This window comes from Pongo abelii, chromosome 1 (genome assembly GCF_028885655.2).
Source record: "Pongo abelii isolate AG06213 chromosome 1, NHGRI_mPonAbe1-v2.0_pri, whole genome shotgun sequence".
NCBI classification, from domain to species: domain Eukaryota; kingdom Metazoa; phylum Chordata; class Mammalia; order Primates; family Hominidae; genus Pongo; species Pongo abelii.
In genome coordinates this window covers 211,080,112-211,102,625 of record NC_071985.2, presented here as the reverse complement: position 1 = coordinate 211,102,625, position 22,514 = coordinate 211,080,112, and the positions used below count along the sequence as shown (strand labels likewise).

At 41.2% G+C, this 22,514-nt stretch overlaps 1 protein-coding gene and 1 long non-coding RNA gene across 2 annotated transcripts in view; both read left to right on the top strand.

Moving 5' to 3' along the window:
• Positions 1 to 22,514, top strand: part of ZBTB40 (zinc finger and BTB domain containing 40) — a 79,386-nt gene that overhangs the window by 39,232 nt on the left and 17,640 nt on the right. Inside the window, exons 3-12 of the mRNA XM_002811325.5 lie at positions 445 to 578; positions 10,529 to 10,721; positions 11,336 to 11,478; positions 15,107 to 15,299; positions 17,073 to 17,209; positions 17,606 to 17,807; positions 18,185 to 18,318; positions 20,253 to 20,421; positions 20,748 to 21,206; positions 21,999 to 22,205. Coding sequence (XP_002811371.3) covers positions 445 to 578; positions 10,529 to 10,721; positions 11,336 to 11,478; positions 15,107 to 15,299; positions 17,073 to 17,209; positions 17,606 to 17,807; positions 18,185 to 18,318; positions 20,253 to 20,421; positions 20,748 to 21,206; positions 21,999 to 22,205 — 1,971 coding nt within the window. The remainder of the gene's footprint in view (positions 1 to 444; positions 579 to 10,528; positions 10,722 to 11,335; positions 11,479 to 15,106; positions 15,300 to 17,072; positions 17,210 to 17,605; positions 17,808 to 18,184; positions 18,319 to 20,252; positions 20,422 to 20,747; positions 21,207 to 21,998; positions 22,206 to 22,514) is intronic.
• On the top strand, positions 12,177 to 14,942 carry LOC134759800 (uncharacterized). Its single transcript, XR_010136597.1, has 2 exons — positions 12,177 to 13,625; positions 14,402 to 14,942. It is a non-coding gene; the product is annotated as an uncharacterized LOC134759800 (long non-coding RNA).

The window sequence follows — 22,514 nt, the reverse complement described above, 5'->3', positions numbered from 1 at the left end:
CATGATCTCAGCTCACTGCAACCTCCACCTCCTGGGTTCGAGCGATTCTCCTGCCTCAGCCTCCTGAGTAGCTGGGATTACAGGCATGCGCCACCACGCCCAGCTAATTTTTTGTATTTGTAGTGGAGATGGGATTTCACCATGTTGGCCAGGCTGGTCTCAAATTCCTGACCTCGTGATCCACCCGCCTCAGCCTCCCGAAGTGCTGGGATTACAGGCGTGAGCCACCGCACCCTGCTGATTATCTGCTATTTTAACCAGGCTGAGGACAGCACAAAGGAGGAAGCTGTGAGAGATACTGTTGTCTGTTATTCATAACTAATGTGCTAGACAGAGATCAGTTAAGTGCAGTATATGACCTGAAGGTGCTCAGACAGCTTAAACTTGTAAAAATTTATTTCAAGTAATGAATTTCTGATTTGTTTTATTTTGTTCTACATTTAGTATGTGAACGGAAACACTACCAGCTGAATTTTCTTCTAGAAAATGAAGGTATCTTCTCAGATGCACTCATGGTTACCCAGGATGTTTTAAAAAAACTAGAAGTGTGTTCAGAAATTAAAGGTCCACAGAAGGAGGTAGGCACCTCTGACTTTTGTACTTGTTTGCTAGTTTAGTGTTCTCAGGATACCTTACTAACTTTTTATATGGGGCGGAAATAGCCCAGGGTTTCAATGTTTTGAAACTTTAATTTTTTTTTTTTTTTGACATTTATTCCCTAAAGGGCAGTCTTGCAAAAGTCCTTAGGCAGGATGCTTTCAAAATGACGTTACATCTTGATCACGAGGAGAATCCTAGCTTCTAACCAGTTTTGATCCAGGATACTTAACTGATCATACCATTTCCTCCTGATTAATCACAGATAAGATTAAGAAGGTAGCCATGTATAACCTCAAACCTGAGACTTAAACCATTAAAATTAAAACAAAACAACAGATACTCAAAACATGAACAAAAAGGACTTTATATGAACTTATAAATTATTGGTAAAATGCATCCAATATTTAGGAATAACGGCCATTTTCAGACATAAAAACAGTAATAGTAAACATTCAATGAACATTTCCTGTATTAAGCTTGGCATATGTGTTATCGCATTTAATTTTCACAAAAATCATCAGTGTGGGTATTATTGTTAAGTCCTGTTTTATGCATGAGAAAACTGTCTCAAAGAGGTGGTGTAATTTGGCGAAGGTCTCAGAGCTCATATGACCCTGAGCCAGAATTGAAACCTCAGCATTCTGACTTTAGAGCTGCTCCCTTACACACTGAGTTTATACTGCCTCCCAACAGGGTAAAAGTGATGCATATATGTATAAGTGTTTAGGAATCGCCTGACAGGAAACTGCCAAATGGCTATCATGCTTTCTTAGCTGACCTCTTTTTTTAAGTAACTCAGTTGAGACGCATTCCCACCTGTGTGATCTCTCAGTACTTGATTCTTCACACCTGACCCTGCAGGATTCGACTCCACAACCAATTTAGAATTCCATTTATTTCCCTTTTCTCCCAGCCCTGCTTCCCCTTTCTGAGAGGCTGCTGGCAGAGCAAGAGGGCACTGCCCCAGCAGGTTTGCTCCTCTGATTGGTAGTGGGTAGTGTGGGTCGGTCCTCCCATGTTGCTATAGGCAATTTTGTATTAATCCAAGTAATACATGCCTTCTAATAATTAAATGTTTTCCTGATTCATAGCAACTTTTTTAAAAAACAAATTCAAGGTCTAGTATTTATTTTAGCTGTGTTAACTGACAGTTGGCTATACATTATTTTCTTGGGAGACAAGCTATTTACAAGGCTAGGCTAACCCTGATGGCTCTCTTTGGGAGGTTTCAAGTCATAAATCCTTGGTACTCTTTGTACTGATTATGCTGAAGGACATTATGGTTTTATATTTTTGCACTTGCCTGTTCTCTTAACTGTTCAATCCATCATTTTTGTCATTAGTTTGTTACCTTGATAGCTTCTAGACACACCTCTTCATTTTCTCTTAAGGCTTCCTCTCCACTTTGGCTACAGAGGAGTAACGTTATTCCTTAGATCAGCAATACTCAAGTTATTAGTGTCACCTTTATACTTAGTTGAACTGTGTCTTATGCATTTTTTTTAACATTCGTACCTAAAAGTATGTGGCGTGTAACAGGTGATGAAGGAATGTCTGTTATACATGCATTTGTTCAACATTTCTTTCTTTTTTTCCATTTCTTGTTCTAATCTTTTGATGGCAATATCATTAATAGTACTTTAAAAGAACACTGATTTGCTGTTGGTGATCATTATAGGCTTATGTTATTTCTTCCTCAGTTTTAGAGGTCAGAGTAGGAGCTCTGCAAATCACTTGTTGGCTGTTTTTAAAGCCAATCCGGTTACAGTCCATAATAAATCTTTGAACTTCAGAAAGAAAAAGAGAACAGATACTTTAAGAACATAAGATTAAATAGAGAGTTAGGGAGATGCTGCTTTGTACTTGGGCCTCTGCTTCTGTCTCTCTCTGTCTGTCTCTTGTACTTTGTTTCAGACAGCCTTATTGAGCTATGACTGACATGTAGTAACCTGTACATAGGTATGGTGTACAGTGTGATTAGTTTTGATGTATGCCCTGAAACCATCACCACAGTCAAGATGGTAAACATCTCCATCACCCCCAAAAGTTTCTTCTTGTCCCTGTGTACTACCCCTCTCTCCTACCCCTTCCACTTACCCATGCCCCGGGTGACCGCTGGTCTGCTTTTGGTCACTGTACATAAGTTTGTATTTTCTAGAGTATTGTATAAATGGAATCATATGGTATGTATTTTTTGTCTGGCTTTCATTCAGCATAAGTATCTTGAGATTCATCCTTTTTTTTTTTTTTTCCTTTTTTCTTTTTCTGTGAATTCTACAGAGGTACGCCCCTACTGTTGTGTGTTCATTCCTTCTTATTGCTGAGTTGTGTGCATTGTGTGGATATACAATTCATTTATCCACCTCTACTATTTACTAGCATTGTGACTTTAGGCAGTTTCATCTTTATAAGCCTCAGTGTCCTCGTTTGTAAAATGGGGATACTATCACCTACATCATGGGGTCATTGTGAATTAAGATTATTTATATAAAACTCATAGTAAAATGCCAGGCACTCAGTAGGAGATCAGTAGGTAACAATTGCTATTGTTTGTTTTTACATTAACTCAGTATTTTTAGACCTAATAGACCTTGAAACCCCCTTTTCACTGAATGTCTTATAATATCCTGGTGCCATGGTCATTTACTCTGACACATGAGATGGTTTGCTGTTACTTTAAGCTTAATTTGTAAGGCATGCTTTCAGATAGGTACCACCATCCACTTGAAAGTAGCTTCCTAAACTTCAAGGGCAGTGTCTAGTCTGAAGCAATCACTTTCTAGAACAGTCTCTAGAGGAAGTAGCTTCCTGTACTGCAGGGGTAGTGTCTAGTATGAAGCAATCAGTCTCTAGCAATGTATAGAAAAATCATCTGAGGTGCTTGTTAAAATGTATACCTCCAGAACTCCTTTCCATGGTGTCTGATTCTTAGGCTGCGTTAGAACTTGAGAATCTACATATTTAACAGGCTCCCCATGGGTTGCTGTTTTGGAACCTGTAGACTACATTTTGAGAAGCATAGTTGGAGAAGTGAATGGCTTACAAAACTCTTAGTGTGTGATGGCAGATGTCATAATGTCTGTGCTGGCACCTTTCAGTGGCGTGAGAGGCCACCGAATACCCATTTTCCTCATTTGCTTACCCTTTGATTTAGCAGATGTTTACTGAGCAACTGATATGTGCCAGACTGAGCCGCTTGCTAGGCAGAGAAACTTCAATAAGACTTGATCCCTGTCCTTAAAGAGTATCTTGACAGCAGAGAAATCCTGCCACATGTGTGATTATTTTGGGGGAAGTATGCACAGGAGTCGCCAAATTACAGATTTCACCATAAGGCTTCAGCAATGAGCGCATTTAAGAGCTGTTCACTTAGAACAACATTGTTTCACATTTCCGTACAATTTTACAGTTTGTTTGGGGTATTTTGTTTTTCTGTTTATACATTTTTAGCTCCCCAAGAGCTTTGAGTGGTGTCCTGTGATTGGTTGTTATTTGGTTAATCATAACTTGAGAACAGCTTAACATTAAAAATAGTCTACTCCTAGATGTGTCATTCCATTTCTGAAACACAGCTGTGAGGTGTGCACCTGGGCAGGATTGAGTTTAGGGAGGACACCGTGAACTAGTGTCCTGATTATTTTATTTCCTGAGATCAATGATGAAAGGTGGCAAAGCCATTCCCTGAGCAGCGATGGCAGCAACATGAGAAGAAGCTGGGCTACTTGAATTGTGAGAAACCAAAGCCAAAACTTATTAAAGAGAAATCTCTTGGGTGCTGGGATGGGAACATGTCTTCTGCCTGTCTTTATATCAGTGTAATATCCCTTATCCATTAGAAAAGCAGGTAGTGACCTAAGAGGTCACTTCTGACCTCTGGCTAAGCTGAGTAAAACTTTTATTTAGAGCCAGACTCATATTTTTTTTTCAGTTTCTGTGCTAGGTGTTTTCTTTGTTTTGTTTTTTTTTTTGAGACAGAATCTTGCTCTGTTGCCCAGGCTGGAGTGCAGTGGTGCAATCTTGGCTCACTGCAACCTTGGCCTCCTGGGTTTAAGCAATTCTCCTGCCTCAGCCTCCTGAGTAGCTGGGACTACAGGCACATGCCACCATGCCTGGCTAATTTTTGTATTTTTAGTAGAGACGGGGTTTCACCATATTGTTCAAGCTGATCTCAAACTCCTGACCTCAGGTGATCCATCCACCCGCCTTGGCCTCCCAAAGTGCTGGGATTACAGGCATGAGCCACCGCACCCAGCCTTTTTTACGTTTTAGGAATCATTTAACTCTTCTGGACGTTAGCACTAACAAGTTTTGACACTGCCATTTATTTGCTCTGTGGCTTTAGGCAAGTTGTTTTGCCTCTTTGTGCCAGTTTTCATGTGGGTAAAAACAAATAAAGGCAAGGTAGGGGTTGGACAGGACGCTGGCACTGGCATTTTCCAGTTCTCTCATCTGTATTTTCTGACATGTGTCTGCCTCCCGACGTGCAGGCAGCAGAGATGCTATAGATCGAGAACAGCATGGAGCTAACAAGACCTGCATACAATGAGACACAGTGGATGATTTTGTGAGTGGCTGGGATACTTTCTGGAGGTTGAAAATTGTTTTTATTTAGCTGGCATCACGTGTCCATTAACAGCACTCAGCATCCCCAGGGATTGAGCATGGCTTTCAACTCAGTGACAGACAAGCCCCACTGGGACTGTGAGGCTCAGGGAATTTCACTGGGGATTCAGACACCACCCATGGTCCCTGCAGACCAGGCGATGCTCAGAAGCATGGAGGCATCAGAGATCGTGTTCTCATCCAGGACACTACGTTGCCTGGGAGGCACCACGTTGATACTAAAACAACTAAGTTAGGGTAGACATGGGAATATCAGAGACAGTTGTAGGGGGACGCTGTAAACACATTCACGTACCGCAAGGAACACCAGACCAGCTGAATTGTGGAGCCCTTTCCAGCGCTGGGCTTCTGGGATTCCTTTGAGCGCCTTCTGTGTGCAATCTACTGGTCCAAACTGGCTTATGCAAAAAGTTGACTTGTTGGCTCCTGTGACTTCATAGTGTAGAATGAGAGATAGCTCTGGCCATGACTGGCTACAGGTATGGCAACACCATCATCAGGACCTGGGTTCTTTCTCCCTGTCTCAGCAATGCTTCCTCTCTGTGGCCTCCACTTTCAGAAAGGCTTGCCCTCATGGTGACAGAAATGGCAGCAGCTGCTCTAACTTCAGGTGTAATCCAACAGAAAGTGGCCAAAGCCGTGGTAGGTGGCACACAGTCACAAGGTAAAGTCCCACGATAGGCCGTCTGTACCTTGAGGAGCAAGGAAGCCAGTGGTGGATCAGTCCAAGTCCCAAAACCTCAAAAGTAGGGAAACTGGCAGTGCAGCCTTCAGTCTTTTGCCAAAGGCGGGAGAGCCCTTGGCAAACCACTGGTGTAAGTCCAAGAATGCAAATGCTGAAGAACTTGGAGCCTGATGTTCGAGGGCAGGAAGCATCCAGCATGAGAGAAAGATGAAGGCTGAAATTGTCTTCCTTCTTTATTCCTAGCCATGTCTCTGCTTTTAATTCATTGTGTATACAGCAAAGTGGGTCTTTAACTAGAATAAGGAGATAACTTTTTCTACTATTGATTTCTGTGCTTTTTGGTCCACTCTTCACCTAAAAATCTAGAAGACTCCCAAAGCTGAAGACCTAGTAGCGTTCTTTTCTCCTTCAGCTTTATTTCAAAGGCAAACACATCTCTTCTCCTATGTGAATCTGATGTTTTCAGCCGTGTCGCTGCTTTGGAGGTTTGTCAAGTGCAGATCTGTGTTTGGAGGGCTCTGTTCACTGACAGGGTTGGGTAGCCCTCTTGAGAGTGAGTTAATGAGATTCATTTTACAGGTCTATGAAAGGTGTAAATAAGTTGTTGTTTTTCCAAATCTCCTTTCTGTTAATGATTAAGCCTAAGATATGCAGCCGTAGATAGAAGAGCTAATGGTTTTATGGCAAGGGAATTTTATTCAATTAAACATTTATTGAGCACCTACTATGTACCAGTCTTTATATTCATTGAGACCAAGAAAAGTGATGCAGATTGTCTACATACTACCCAGTATTCAAACTGGTATTGATTCTGGTTAGTCTAATAGAACCCAGTGTAAATAGATTTGATTATGCTTAAATCTGGGAGGTAGAACTAGGTGAAAGGAGTGGCAGCTACTCCACTTACTAGACCTGTGACCTTAAGCAAGTTACTTAACCTCTTTGAAGTTCATCTAAAGTAGTAGTAGTAACACCTCCCAAGGCCTGGTGTGAGGAAGAAGGTAGATGGCACGGTGTCCAGGATGATATGGAGCGATTGTAGTCTCTATCATTATTGCCATCACCCAGCCCTCAGCAGTCAAGGGAGGCCTGAGTGAACAAGAATATAGTGTAACTCAAACAGATCTGAAGGCAGTAGGCGAACAATTGGGGTAAATAAGTCAACTCAGTTAAAAGGCTTGAGTTAAGAGAAAGATTAAATGGTTTTTCACTTATAGAGGGAAAAGAAATGGTCTCATCTCGAAATATATTTACCTGTATTTCACTCATAGGTAAAGTATTTAGATTACTTCTGTGACTATATTAACATGAATTTATTGAAGTACCTTTACCCCTGAGAATTAAGAGTTAGTTCCAAATGTACGGTTAAAGAACTTAGCCCTTTCAACAGAACTCTGTTTTGGTTCAGCTTTTGGAGTTCTGTTACATGATAGTAATTGATGAACCCCTGCCTGTCCTAATATCCTAATACCCTTCTGTTTAGGCAGAGAAACTGTTGCAGAAAAGGGCCTGCTTGCTTATTCCACTGTGGAGCCCTAGGCAGCTTTAGGGGGCTGATGGAGTAACTGCTGTAGTGCTGGCACTGGTGTAGGTCCCCAGTAGGTTCTGAAAGAAAGAGCAGAGAGAGCAGGGCTGTCCATGCAGCTAACTGCCCTCTCCTGGCCCTTTCATCAGCCCACCCCTGCTTCTCTTCCCAGATGGCCACCCTAGCATCACTGTTGAGCAATGAAGTGAACAAATGTTTTAATTTCACTGCTGAGTAGTTCTGCAGAGAGGGAGACAGCAGAGAGGATAATGAGAAGCATATCAGATGCCACCATTGATGAAAGCTTCCCTTCCCCACTGGCTCAAATGATAATGCCAGACAAATTGGATACTGAGAGATGTGGATTTGGGATATTCGGAGAGTTTCAGGTGGAAAAAAAAAAAGCCTGGCCTAGGCTAGAATGAGATAGCTATATGCTGTATCAATTGAGATGCACAAAAGGCAGGCAGGAAGGAAAGGGAAAATAAAAAGGAAGAAACATGTTTACTGAGGGTATTAGCAGCAAGTGGCTCTGTATTAGTTATCCAGTGCTGTATCACAAATTGCTCTAAAATCTAGCAACTTCAAACAACAAACATTTATTCCCACAGTTCCTGTGGGTCGGGAATCCAGGTAGAGCTCAGCTGAATCCTCTGGCTCAGCCGCTTACAGGCTGCAGTCAAGGTGTCAGCCAGGGCTGCATCTCAAGGCTCAACCGGGGGAGTATCTTTTTCTAAGCCCACTCTCATGGCTGTTGGCAGGCTTCAGAAGATCCACTTCCAAGCTTACTCCCTGACTGTTGGCTGGGGACATCAGTTCTTTGCCACATCTGTGTCTCTGTAGGGCAGCTCACAACATGGCAGCTTGCATCTCACAGAGCAAGGGCAGAGAGAGAAAACACAGGCAAGATGGAAGTCAAACTAGCCTGACCTCAAAAGTAGCATCCTGTAACTTTTACCATATTCTCCTTCTTAGAAGCAAGTCACGAGGTTCAATCCAACAGCATGAATACCCAGAGTCAGGTATTAGGATCCATTTTAGATGCTGCCTGCCTTGGGTTCCCTACTGCTGTCAGTGAAAAGGCATTTTAAAGAGATTTCAAGCCAGCTAACAAAAGCATGAAAAGTTGATTTAATTTAGCATTCAACTGACGTCTTCATTTCTTGTTTATTATTTTTTAAGTACAAGATGAGTTACCTTAGGTTCTCAGAAGTTTCTTACACTAGTGATATGTTGATGTGGATTATTAAACTGTTTTGTGTATGTGTACTTTTGGAGATGACCAAAAAACACAGGAAACTTTTAAAGTTTAATTTAGCTTTATACAGACATCCTGTGCTTAGGAAGCAAGCTAAAGCAAAGCCAAGAAACACAAGGTCTAACTCGTTTATAATTTCTATTTGGGAGGAGAGGAGAAGGATAAAATCTCTCTAAATAAAAATCTTAAACATATGCTTACTACCAGAATTTGTAATAACAGCTGTCTAGCTAAATTTTGCTGTGTTGATACAGTATTCATGAGCTCCTTTAGTGTGGTGGGGAGACGTGTGTGTGTAGAAAACTAACCTTTTGCTCTCTAAAGACTCTGGTGAGAAAATTTTTCTATTTTATAATCTTGACACTAAAAAACATCAAAGGTAGATTGTAGTTTTGTCAAGTAGAAACATAAAGTCTATACATATGACTGTACACATGAAATTCAGTTTTAGTTACCAGATTTTTTCAAGTAAATTCATTATTGCTAAAATAGAAATATGAGCCTTACCTTCCAATTGACCTTCCTTGCATTTGCGTGAGAGATGTTCTGTCAGACCAAAGAAAGGAATGCTAATTTTGTTTATTTTACCACTGGGGTTGTTGATGTCTTAGAAGGGTCTAGAAGAGTCAAGATGATGAGTTTGGTTTTATATGCGCCCTGGGACCTCTGGAGGACAAGGTGTGTCCAGCAGAATCTGTGTGGCAGCTCTGGATTGAAACAGTGCAGGGTTAGAGCTGCTTTTCAGAGAAGTTTGCATAAAGGTGATAGTTAAAGCTATACATGTGAGAGCTTTTCAAAAGGGAGCATATAAAAGGAGAAAAAAATCAAAGATTGAGGCCAGTCTTAGGTGCTGTGAATGCTTATGGATCTGGAAGAAGAACCAGTGGGAAAGGCTGAAAACGAGTGGTCAGGAAGGCAAGTGCTTATCCCACATACTTCAGTGCTGCTGAAATCAGAAGAGAATTGTGATACAGAGGCACTGCCAAATGCCACCAAAAGGTCAAGTGGCACAAAGCCAGAGGCAAGGCTTGTTATATAAACGTTGGTTAGGGGAAGAAGCTGTGAAGCCCCTTCAGGCTGAAAGCAGTCATTCACACGGGGTAATTAACATGTGAGTCATATGTTCTTACAGCTGGCAACTACAAGCCAACACATTGTTAGCCTTAATTGTTACAGACTATGTCTAAAATTAATAAGGCCCATGTCTTTTTAAATAGTCTGTCATTTATAATGTAAATGATTTAAGGTATTCTTTTTTCCTAAATTGTGAGATTTTAATTGCATTCTCAAATAATAAAATGACAGTTCATTAAATTTAAATTCAGACACCTTGCCCATGAAATACTTAAAATGCCAGATTCAGAAAGGTATAATTAGGTAAGAAGTGCATTAAGTTTATTAAAAATTCACTGAGCCCCTACTGTGTGCCAGGCTATGCTATTTGCTGCGGATACAGAGCCCTAGAAAGCATAATTCCTGTCTTCAAGAAGTCTAGTAGGAGAAAAAAAAATAATTATAATATAGTGTGACAAATGTCAAATTAAAAGCAGTGAAGAGGAGGTAGGGCCTGTGGCCAGGAAAGGCCTCCCAGCAGAGGTAACCCCTGAGCAAGGTTAGAGAATGGAGTCGTGGAATTGGAGTCCTCCAGAAGACAGGGGTAGGAGCATGGGACTACAGGGCTTGTTGGAACTGCTGCTGGGGAAGAAAGTGCAGTGGGTGAGGAGCTTCAGGAGAAGCTGGCAGGAATCAAACTGTTGAGGGCCTTGTTTGCCAAATGCAAGGAGCGGATGGTCTTGTGGTTCGCTAATCTATCCTTCTGGGTACTTCTGTTCCATAGATGATAGTGAAATGTTTTGAGGGTGAAGGAGGACATTCAGCATTCCAGAGAATCCTGGGTAAAGTAAGAGAAGAGAGCCTGGATGTTGAGACTGTTGTGTCCCTGTTGAGGCTGTACCAATATTCGAATCCTGCAGTGAAAACAGCACTATTAGACAGGCAGCCAGAAGATGCAGACACAGTGCAGCCAAAAGGTAGGAGAAGATCCTATGCATTGGAATGGCAGAGTTTTATTTTGGGATGATGCTATAAAGTTTGTTCCAATGATATGTTTCTTTGGTGGCTTAGTTATTAAGTGGTTTTCACATAAGTTTCACATGTAAATTCCAGAAGCTGCATGTTAAATATACACCAACTAAATTTGAGTCTCCATTTCTATCCCATAGTTAACTAGTCTGACACCTTGAAGTTGGAGAATATCATCAATGTTCTCCTGCCCTTCAAAAAGCCACACATCCAAATCAATGACTTGAGTACCCAGGTTGGACTGGTTCGCTGACAGCACTTTAAGGCTGAAGTTTCTCTCATTTGGGTTAGGTACAAAGCAGTGGCCTTGCCAACCAGAAGTTAACCTCTGGCTGGCTCTGCAGCTTTGTGTTTCGACAGATAAATGAAACATTTTTCCTTTCATAGAGTTTAAACAGAATAATAAAGTATTTTCCTCTGTAAAAGAGATTCTGCATTCAGGTGCTCAGAATAAGCTGAAAATCACTTTACTATTCTGTTAGATCTCTCTTGACAAACCATGCTGTCATTTTCTTCAAATTGACTAGCTTCTCTTGTGTGTCTCTAACTCTTTCTCCCCCAGGGAGCACAGAGGAGGGAAAGACCTTGTCTGTTCTGTTACTAGAACACAAAGAGGACCTGATACAGTGTGTAACACAGCTGAGACCTATTATGGAGTTCCTGGAAACAGCCAAGGAGGAATTCCTGACTGGCACTGAAAAAAGGGTAACTGTGTCAAGTGTCTCCTCCCTCCTCCTGAATTCATATAGCACTTTAAAAAAATTCTTTTGTGGCACATAGCACTTTGTACTTTGCAGTATTTTAATACACACTGCATAGTAAGCATCTCGAAGTCAATGTGCTTGTTTCATATCCTGTTGCATTCCTCGCGGTAGCTTGCTGAGGGCCTTGCACATGGAGCCATAAGGAAAATGGATGGATGGATGGATGTGTGGGTGGGTGGATGGATGGATGGGTGGACAGATGGACAGGTGGATGGATGGACGGACGGATGGATGGACAGACGGACAGATGGATATATGCTATTCCTGCTCTGACTCAATTTTTACTGTAAACAACTGTATCAAGAATTAAAATGTTAAGGAAATTTTGTAATTATTATGACACCTTTCCTCTTTAGAGAAATGTACTGTACATTTGGAATATGTAGAAAATGGGGAAAGCAATCAAAAAGAAAAAAATTCAGATTTCACCACTCAGAGATGACACTGCTAACATGCTGAAGCATGTGTTCCCCTCTTTCTCATTTGAGTCATCCCAGGATGAGGTTATATAGAACATATGGTTTTCTAACTTGACTTTTTACCTAATATCTTAATACATGTCTATACCTATAATATGGATTTCATTTCTTTATCATTGGGCATTAGTATCCTTTTTTTTTTTTTTTTTTTTTTGCTATTAAAAATGATGTTGTGAAGAACATTCTTGCACATAAATCTTTCCATACCTCTGAAATTATTCCCTTACTATAATTTCTAAGAAGTGGAATTTTGAAATCAAGAGTATAAAAATTTTCAAGTGTTTGGTACATATTGCCAAATTGCCCTTCAGGAAGGTTGTACCAACTTACTCTCCCACCAGCTAGCTACTAAAATCCTCATAAAACTGCTGGCATGACTTCTCAAGGCAACTAGATAACTATGTTTGTTGGTGTTATTGATTTCAACTTTGTGCTAAAAATACTTTTATATCTGGAAGGAAGGAGTAGGGATAGAGTACTTTTGTGGCATCAATTCCTAAAACTGTGGGAAGTGACTTAAGTGTTCAGGAGAGAAAACGTTTAGAAGCCACTGGTATAATGGCTAAGCCCTGAATTTACAGTGAGGACTAGGTCCTCGATTTTATTTTTCTCAGTGATTTTATGTTGCACATGTGCGCATGCACACACACACACACACACAATAGGAACAACCTTTAATCTCAGAATTACATTTTGTGATTTAATTGTTTTTAAATTTTTAAGTCCTTTGAACTTCTTAGAGAAAGAAAATATACAAAGATTAAACTGTTTTTTTCTCCTTAGTCTTCAAATTAAGTGTAATTTCAGGCACTCAATTTAAGTAAGTTGCTTATAGCTCTAAAAGTTCCTGATTCCCTCTTTAGTGATTTCATTCGATTACTCATTCAAACCTTTTTCTTATTAGCTAGACTGAATGTGTCCTTTGAACTGTTTCATTATCTTGGTAAAACAGCATTTATAGATAGAGTCCAAACTCAGCTTCATTCTCTGCAGCAAGATAGACCACACTGTCATTTTCTTCTGTCACTTTCAGTTTACTTGACAGAGAAAGCTGAAGCAGAAGAGCTTAAATTAGTTATAAATCACAAAAACACTTCTTAAGATTGGGGTTCCACCAGAGCTTCTTTAAGTGATTCCTTCTCATGAAAGTTTAAGCGGACTAAGAAAGTGGGAGTGGAGAGGTGAATGTTGATTGAATAGCCACAGTATTTTGACATCGTGTGGAATGTGTACCCAGACCTTTTCGAACTTTTTTTCTGGTTAGAAACTATGCTAATAATGGATGCCATGGCCTTTATAAATATGTTGGGTTTTGTAAGAAGCAGTAACCAGGAACATATTTACATGAGGACTGGAAACAGAAAAAAAGGTAATTACTATAGCTGTCATTTATTTATTGCTTACTGTGTGCCAGGCAATGTGCTGAGGACTTTTTAAACATTATTGAGTTTTGCCCTCATAGCAACTTTATGACATCATGGATATTACCCTTATTTTAAAGATGAAGAAACAGAGCATAGGGAGGTGAAGCAGCTCACCCAAAGACACAGCTGTTTGGGGCTGGTAATAAGAACTAGACTTCTAATCCAAGCACATTCTCTTAACCCCTGTGAGTACTTCTCCCTAATCATATCAATAACATAGTCATTTCTTAAAGATCACATATGTCCTAGGAGTTAGGTATGGCCCTACAAACAGCACCTTCATTTTACAGTAACAACTGTGCAAGAGTTGGTATTATCTTCTTTTGCAAGTGAGGAAAATAAGGCTTGAAGAATTAAATAACTTGCCCAAGGTCACACAGGCAATAAATATTAGAACTGCAATTTGAACTAGGTCTGTCTGGCTTTAAAGCCTATGCTTACTCTTACCAGTATCTGGCTGCCTCTTTATGTATCAGATTATTGCTTAGGAACCAAGATTTAGCTCTGAAATCAGTATGGTGTTTAGATACAAGCTCTTAATTTTTAAATTATGATTTATTTAGTAGAAATCTATATATTAGACCTTAAAGAGAATGACTATGTTCTGTACTGACAAAGAATATGACAGCTTGGTTTATTATGTATATATATTCCTTTCATATATATAAAACCAGTTTGGTTTTAAAGCTAAATTCATTATTTTAAAATGGAAGTTAATTTGATAATGGCAGCCTCTGGCATACTACCATGACTAGGAGCTGGCATTTTCCCAAAGGAAAGCTCAAAATTCAGTTCCTGTGAATCTGTAGATTACATGTATTGAAATAATCCCCTGCTTTATCAGTTCCATAAGAGCTAAGCTATGCATATTATGCTGTAGTCCATTAAGAAATAGTTCTATTGTAATATAAAAATATCTGTAAAATATCTGTCACGTGTTTTATTTTCATCCTTTTGCTAGAGTTCTGTGCCCTTTTGACTCAAAATCCTCTAGCACACCAAGGAAGGACAAAGGAGTGGAATTGCTGAATTATGACTGGAGCTGATGTATGTGGCTGTTGAGAATGAGAGGAATGGATAATAAGGAATCTACAAGAAAAATAATCCAGAAAGGCACTTTAAATCTAATATTTTGGAGTCCACAGACTAATTATACAAATTATCTGAGTATTCAGATTACTATGCAAGTAAAGTAAAACAATGGAATTATAACCTATGAAATTATAACCTATGCTAATATTATGAACTTTACTGAAAAAAGACCAAAAAACATTAAACTATATTAATTATCAATCTGTGTTTCTCAATCTTAGTGTCCAAACAAGCCACATCTAAAGAACCAGGTTAGAGGTAGGCTACTTGCTGTATCATATAGGCCTAGTTTAGGAATGTTTTCACAAAATGCAAGCTGTTGGAGGCAGAGCAGATACACAGACCTGCAATTGAGAAAGAAAGATTTTCACAGTTATTTGTTTGGAAAATATTTTAGATTTTCATTGAAACAGAATAAGGAAGAAACTATGAAAAAAATAATGCTGCAGACCAACAGAAGAGGACTTGGAGATCAGGCATCTTGTGATGCTATCTTGCTAGGTTCTCCAGTAGTGTGTCAGATAAATGTTGAATTGCCAGTAACTGGTTTCTGGTTGATTGCTTGCCACTGCAGGTGATTCTGAATTGCTGTAAGGGCAGAACACCCAAGGAGACAATAGAAGATTTGTTGCACAAAATGACTGAAGAGAAGACACTGACTGCTGAGAGTTTAGTAAAACTCCTCCAGGCTGTGAAGACGACTTTCCCAAACCTGGGCCTTCTGCTAGAGAAGTTGCAGAAATTAGCCACTTTGCCAAGCACCACAGGTATTAGTTAATTGTTGACTCTCTGGACTGGAACCACTCTTCCAGAAAATTATAGCTTGAAACACCCTTTTGGCTCCATGTTGAAGAGATAAGATAATGTTAAGAAATGTCATTGCAGAATAGAAACTAGCTGTCATAAATCAATAATTCTCGATCTCTCTGGAGTTAAGATCTGAAATCTGAGAGTGACTCTTCTCGGTTAAGCTCCCTCATGGTGTTCCTGTGGCTCAGGATTTATTAACATGTGGCTTTCCCAGGGCTGTCCAGGATCACCTGTGAAAGCCAGAGGAGCAAATGTGCTCATAAGGCTCAGCACTCTGTCAACCATATTCACAAATAGGAGCAGCAGAGCCTCAAATCTTGATCGCCCCATTTCCACTAGAGTGCTGTTTGCTTCCAGCAGTCCCCAGAACTCATTATTCTGGTGTCCGTTCAGCTTGGGGAAATGAGTCCATATCCTGTTCCATAGAAAGACAATCCAACTCAAGCCAACTCTTCCCTGTCCCAGAACATTTAGGACTCAGATGGTTTTCAGAAAAAGGATATTTGTTCCTAGCCTATAAAAGTAGTATGTACTTATACAAGCTTGGACAATTCCAAATATAAGGAAGAAAACCATTTAAAATCCTACCACTCAAGCATGCCAGTATTAACACCTTGACATGTTTTATCTATCATTTTTATAATATTGAGATACTATCATATTGTATAATTTTATGGTTTCCCCATGTAACATTACAGCAGCCTCCTTCTCCACAGTTCAGAAAAACTCCCCACAATCCTAGTTTTTGAAGGCTGTGTAGTTTTCCATCATAAGGTTGTATATGGTGTATTATTCATGCCTTTATTTCAGAGCGGATGTAGCGTAATGGTTAGGACTGTAGGCGTTGGTGTCAAGACTACCTGGGGCTGCACCCTCACCGCACCATTCTGTAGCTGTAATACCCTGAGCAAGTGACTTAACCTTTCTGAACCTCATTTGCTGTGTGAAATGGAGTAAGAGTGGTACCTATCACATTCGTTTTTGTGTGGCTAGTATAATACATGTAAAACATTTAGCACTGTGCCCGGCACATGGGCACTCAGTAAATATTAGTTGTTATCTTCACTGTCATCATCAGCAAAGATTATGCTTTGACAATTGTCTTTGTACATAGACAAAGACCTTCAGATAATTTCTTAAGGTTGGATTTCCAGAAGTGGAGTTACGGAGCTAAAGAAAAGAGTACATTTTTAAATATCTGCAAAGCTAAGAGAAATGCCTGATAGTTTCAATTTTTCTTAACTTTCAAGTAAATATGACCTCTTAAAAGAGAGAACCTAACAAATTGGCCCAAAGGGCACATAAATAGAAAAACCACGGGTCAGCTTCACATGCACAGCTTCACACGCACAGCCTTGATTGGTGCTCATCTTTAGGATCGCCACACGGATCCTCTACCTCAGGCTTGACAAACACCCCCCCTTGAACCTGCACATCTGAGTCTCTTACAAGTACAGCCTTCTAATTACCCCCCTGGTGAGCAATTGCTAGCTCCTACCACCAGGTACTGACTTTCAAAGTGTTAATGGCTTTAAGACCCTGAAGCGCCAAGCGATTAAGTGTAGGCAGAGGAGCTCTGAACATATGTGTATGAGGCCCCAAGCCAGGGCTCTGCAGAGGACACTGAGCTCTTGTGCTGATTGCTCTCTTCCTCTCTGGTTGGTAATATCCTGGAGTCTTCTGTAGGAGGTTTTGTTGCATCAAACATTGTTTTGCTAATATCCTTGCAGTCCAACCAAGCCCTGATGATTATGGGACTGAGCTATTGAGACGCTATCATGAAAACCTCTCTGAGATTTTCACAGACAACCAGATGTTATTAAAGATGATCTCACACATGACAAGTTTAGCCCCTGGAGAAAGAGAGGTAAGACAGGGAGAGAAACAGAGGGAGGGGAGGGTAAAATGAGAAAGAAGGAAAAAATATGAATACACACACACATATTTATATTTTCTGTAAATATACATATGTAGCCATGTTGAGAATTGCTAAGTAGAGGAGAAATAGAAGGTATCTCAGTTTCTAAGATGGAATAACAAATAGAATAGTTCTAATTTCTGTGGTAATAAGGAAAGGCATTCAAAAGGAGAAATGAAGAACTTTGTCATGTATAAGAAATCTCTCAGACTGAGAGAGGTGAGGATGTTGAAAAACTCCTTCCCCAAACATATTCACTGTAACCCAATACCTAGACTTGCAGCTCTGCAGCTGGGCTAGTGGCTGGAGAGTCTCTTACATGAGTGTTTGTGTTACATCTTGAAGGTCATGGAGAAGCTTGTGAAACGTGACTCTGGTTCAGGTGGTTTCAATTCCCTGATATCAGCAGTTCTAGAAAAGCAGACTCTCTCTGCCACAGCCGTTTGGCAACTGCTGCTGGTGGTTCAGGAGACAAAGACCTGCCCATTGGACCTGCTCATGGAGGAAATACGAAGGGAGCCTGGTGCCGATGCTTTCTTCCAGGCAGGTAAGTTACCTGACCTCTGGGGGGGGTTTTGCCCCCACTAGAGATGACTGTCAGTCTTCCTAGAAAATAGGAAGAGCTCTCTTAACGGTAGTCACCTACATCCCTACTATTAGAAGTAAGGACTGGCAGTTTTGTTCAAGGACACAAGAGTTTGTAAACCTTTTAAAAAATAGATTCAGTAATTATCTTAAGCTTACATTCATTATTATACTCTGATTACAGTGCTATTTGCCGTTTTCCCCACTGCCAACCTCAGATAGGAAGATAGGAGATAGGGGAAATGCATTTTCATTATGAAGAGTTGAGTGGAGGAAGGGTGAAGGAAAAAATGGTGCTCATTGTTTGCCTAATGAGTTTTTGATCCCCCTTTTTTTCAGTGACTACCCCAGAACGTGCCACTTTAGAAACAATCCTGAGGCATAACCAATTGATCTTGGAGGCCATCCAACAGAAGATTGAGTGCAAGCTCTTTACCTCGGAGGAGGAGCACCTGGCAGAGACTGTGAAAGAGGTGTGGTGGGAATAAAAAGCGAAATGCCAGTTTTACAGTTGTTGCCTGGGACTGTCTTCATTCCTAAGGGAGGAACCAATATTTGGTTGGGTTGTTTTTCCTTCTTTTTTTTTCCTTTTTCTCTTTTGAGACAGAGTCTCGCTCTGTTGCCCAGGCTGCCGTGCAGTGGCACGATCTTGGCTCATGGCAACCTCTGCCTTCCGGGTTCAAGCGATTCTCCTGCCTCAGCCTCCCAAGTAACTGGGATTACAGGTGCACACCACCGTGCCCTGCTAATTTTTTGTGTTTTTAGTGGAGATGGGGTTTCGCCATGTTGGCCAGGCTCGTCTCGAACTCCTGGCCTCAAGTGATTCACCCATCTCAGCTTCCCCAGAGTGCTGGGATTACAGGTGTGAGCCACTGTGCCTGGCCGGAACCAATATCTGTACCCCATGCTAGGCTAATGCTTCCTAACACGTTTGCTCTTTTAATCCTTCCAGCTCTACATGGCAGGTGATGTTACCACATTTTATAGACAAGGGTTCTCAGGCCCCAGAGGGTTAAGTTACCTGTCTAAAATGCTCCGGCAGGGAGGAGATGATGTCAGGATTTGAACCCAGGTTCCTATGACTCAAACCAATTTATTCCATTTGTCTAAACCTGGTATCCCCTGGAGCCATGATACTGTTCTCTTACCTGTTCTAAGAAGCAGCTTCTCTCAAATGAAGGAAAGTAAAACTGGTCTTATTACATGTTCTATTCTGGCTTCTAGAAAGAGCCAAGATAAACATAGATAAAACAAAGCTTTTGCCCATATGGGGTAGCAAATAGTGCCAGCTCATTTTCTGTAAGGCTTCACACACTGTGGCCAGCATCCCAGGAATACCAGGTGGGGACTGGGGGAACTCATGGGTGTCCAGCCCAGGATCATTTGCATCCTGAGTGGGGAAGAACAAGAAAGGAACATGAAATTAAACTACAGATTCAAATGTAGTGCCCTTTTGATTCAGGTAGGTGTGGAAGGTGTGCAGAAGGGCGGGTTTCTAACTCTCTCTATGCAGGTGACAGCCACATGTTGGTCTGACTCAGATGGGAAGAAGATGGCACACATTTCTGTGGGGCTTCAGAGGAAAGACTCATCTGTTAGAGTCTCCAGCATGCCGTAACTTCAGAGATGGGGCTTCTGCAGTTGATCAGTTTTAGCCTCACTAATTAGTCTCATGCCTGCCTCCAGGGACATCAGGTTTATTTAGATAGACTTGAAAAGAGCAGAAATAAAATATCTTCCAAAATGAAAATTCCATTTGGCCATCTGTGAATGGTTTAGCTTTATTTTCTCAGTGTACCGACTCTTTCTGCTGATAGCTCTAACATTCTGAAAGAGGATGACGGCTTTGAAATAATATTCTTGGCCTCTTTAAAGCTTCTATTTGAACCTTCTTTAAAACGCTGAGTTTCTTTGTGAAAGAAAATGATGTTTAAACGGGTACATCTAAGTATCTAAAAATATGAAGCCACTGATCATGCAGAATTACTTCCAGACATTGAGACAATTATATATTATGAAAACTTATTCTGATTTTCAGGACAGACACACCGATGACCAAATCCTTTTCAAGCTTTTAGTATTAAGATCCAGAAAAGGTCTTTGGGAGACTCCTAGTTTCTGATAAGCTATTTCTTATAGAAAATGCTTTATGCTTCCCTGCATGTATCTTCTTTGTATTTGCACATTTATCTGGATACATGCTTCTATTTTTCTGTTTTGTTAGTTTTCCTGTTCTTTGGCAAACAGAGCTGTCCACTACATTTATCACAAAGCAATGTATAAACTGCTTATAAATGGAGCAGTGCCTTCCTGGGATTAGCTTTTTTTTTTTTTTTTTTAGGTTGAAAACCATGGAGAAAATCTGCTGAGATTAACCCCACACCTTTGTCTCCTGGTATTCATTTAGATTCTGAGTATTTCCTCTGAGACAGCCAGCCCTGAAGCTTCCCTGAGAGCAGTGCTGAGCAGAGCCATGGAAAAATCAGTCGCGGCCATTGAAATATGCCACCTCCTGTGCAGTGTCCACAAATCTTTTCCAGGCCTGCAGCCTGTCATGCAGGAGTTAGCATACATTGGTAAGGAATGGGCCGGGTGGGAAGGGGGTTCCTGTCAGCACCCCACGTTGTTTCTTGAAGAAAGAGGCAGCATTGTATATCATAGTTTACCACAACCTTAAGTTACGTATTCATTTTATATGCTCTCAATACCTAAAAAAGTTGTGAGACATAGGGGGAAAATGTTCTTTGTGTTTATTGGAAAGTAAAGAGGACAATGATATTGCTTCAGAGTGTTTTTGAGGATCTCAAGTAGTCTCTAGTCTCCTGTAAGAAGTGTGTTAGAAACGTTATAAAGCAAAATAGAAACAGAGTTCGCAGAGCCACGAGATGTCTCTTTTATGCAGGTGTCCTTACTAAGGAAGATGGAGAGAAGGAAACGTGGAAGGTGAGTAATAAATTTCACCTTGAAGCCAACAACAAAGAAGATGAAAAGGCAACCAAAGAAGACAGCCAGCCTGGGGAACAGAACGATCAAGGAGAGACTGGTTCCTTGCCAGGACAGCAAGAGAAAGAGGCTTCAGCCTCCCCAGACCCTGCCAAGAAGAGCTTCATCTGTAAGGCCTGCGACAAAAGCTTCCATTTCTACTGCCGCCTAAAGGTGCACATGAAGCGCTGCCGGGTGGCCAAGAGCAAACAGGTGCAGTGTAAGGAGTGCAGTGAGACCAAGGATTCAAAGAAAGAGCTGGACAAACATCAGCTGGAGGCCCATGGTGCAGGTGGAGAGCCCGATGCCCCCAAGAAGAAGAAGAAGAGGCTTCCAGTGACATGTGACCTCTGTGGCAGAGAATTTGCCCATGCCTCAGGTACGTTCAAGAAGGCAAAGGAACAGAGGATGATAATTGTGGGTTTTATAGCTTGGATTTCAGGCCTTTCCCTTAGTTATGTGCAGTGAGGGCTGTGGGTGGGCTTGGAAAATAAAGCCGGTTCCTACAGAGGCAGGGTAATATTTTGAGAAGAGCATGGGCTTTGGAATCAGCCTCCTGAGCTTTGATTTCCCCAAATCTATTAAAGCAGCACCCTGATACCACTTACTCTGTTGGATTGTTATGAAGACTTAAGGTAACAGAGCTAAACACCAGTGCACTGCCTGTAATAGAGTGAGCACACAATAACTTACAGCTCTTACTGTTTACAGTGATACAGCTAGTTAATACCTGGCTCATGTTTTCTTGCACCACTTGTTTCTTGGTAACAAACAAGAGTCGTGGAAATCATGGGATGTACAGTCAGAATGGTTTTCCCTTGTCCTAGAATTTGGATAAACCTAATGAAATATAAAAGCAAGTTGAGTTTCCCTAGTTCTGGGTGGCAGGGTCCTATTTAAGAGAGAGAAGGGAATGGGGAAGATAAGCCCAGCATTACTTTCCACCGGCTCCGTCCAGGAGTGAGGCCAGGTGACTTTGGGGATGCCAGTTGGTGGGCAGAGAGCAGCGTGGCTGTGTGCAGTGGGCACCAGCGTGGCCTGGCACCCTGTGCTTTGTGCTGTGCTTCCTCTGGAGGCCTGGCCTGAGACAGTGCTCTTGGCATCCTGTGCTAGATTCCTAACACTGATTAGTAGCATCTCTTCTGGCCTCTGGTATGCGTGGCTTCCCTAGGCATGCAGTACCATAAGCTGACAGAGCACTTTGACGAGAAGCCTTTCTCCTGTGAAGAGTGTGGGGCGAAGTTTGCAGCCAATTCCACCCTGAAGAACCACCTTCGCCTTCACACCGGAGACCGCCCGTTCATGTGCAAGCACTGCCTCATGACCTTCACCCAGGCCTCCGCCCTGGCCTATCACACCAAGAAGAAGCACTCGGAAGGTAAGGCGGGGCACAGTTCATTTCTCCTGCAGACTTTCACTGCGAACTGCCTAAACCCCATTTGGATTAGGTGTGATATATTTCTCAAAAACAAAACAATTTGATAGCACAACAGGGTGACTAAAGTCAATAATAACTTAATTTACATTTTAAATAGAGTGTAATTTGGATTATTTATTACACAGAGGATAAATGCTGGAGGGGATGGATCTCTCATTCTCCATGATGCAATTATTTCATATTGCATGCCTGTAGCACAACATCGCATGTACCTCATGAATATATACACCTACTGTGTACCCACAAAAG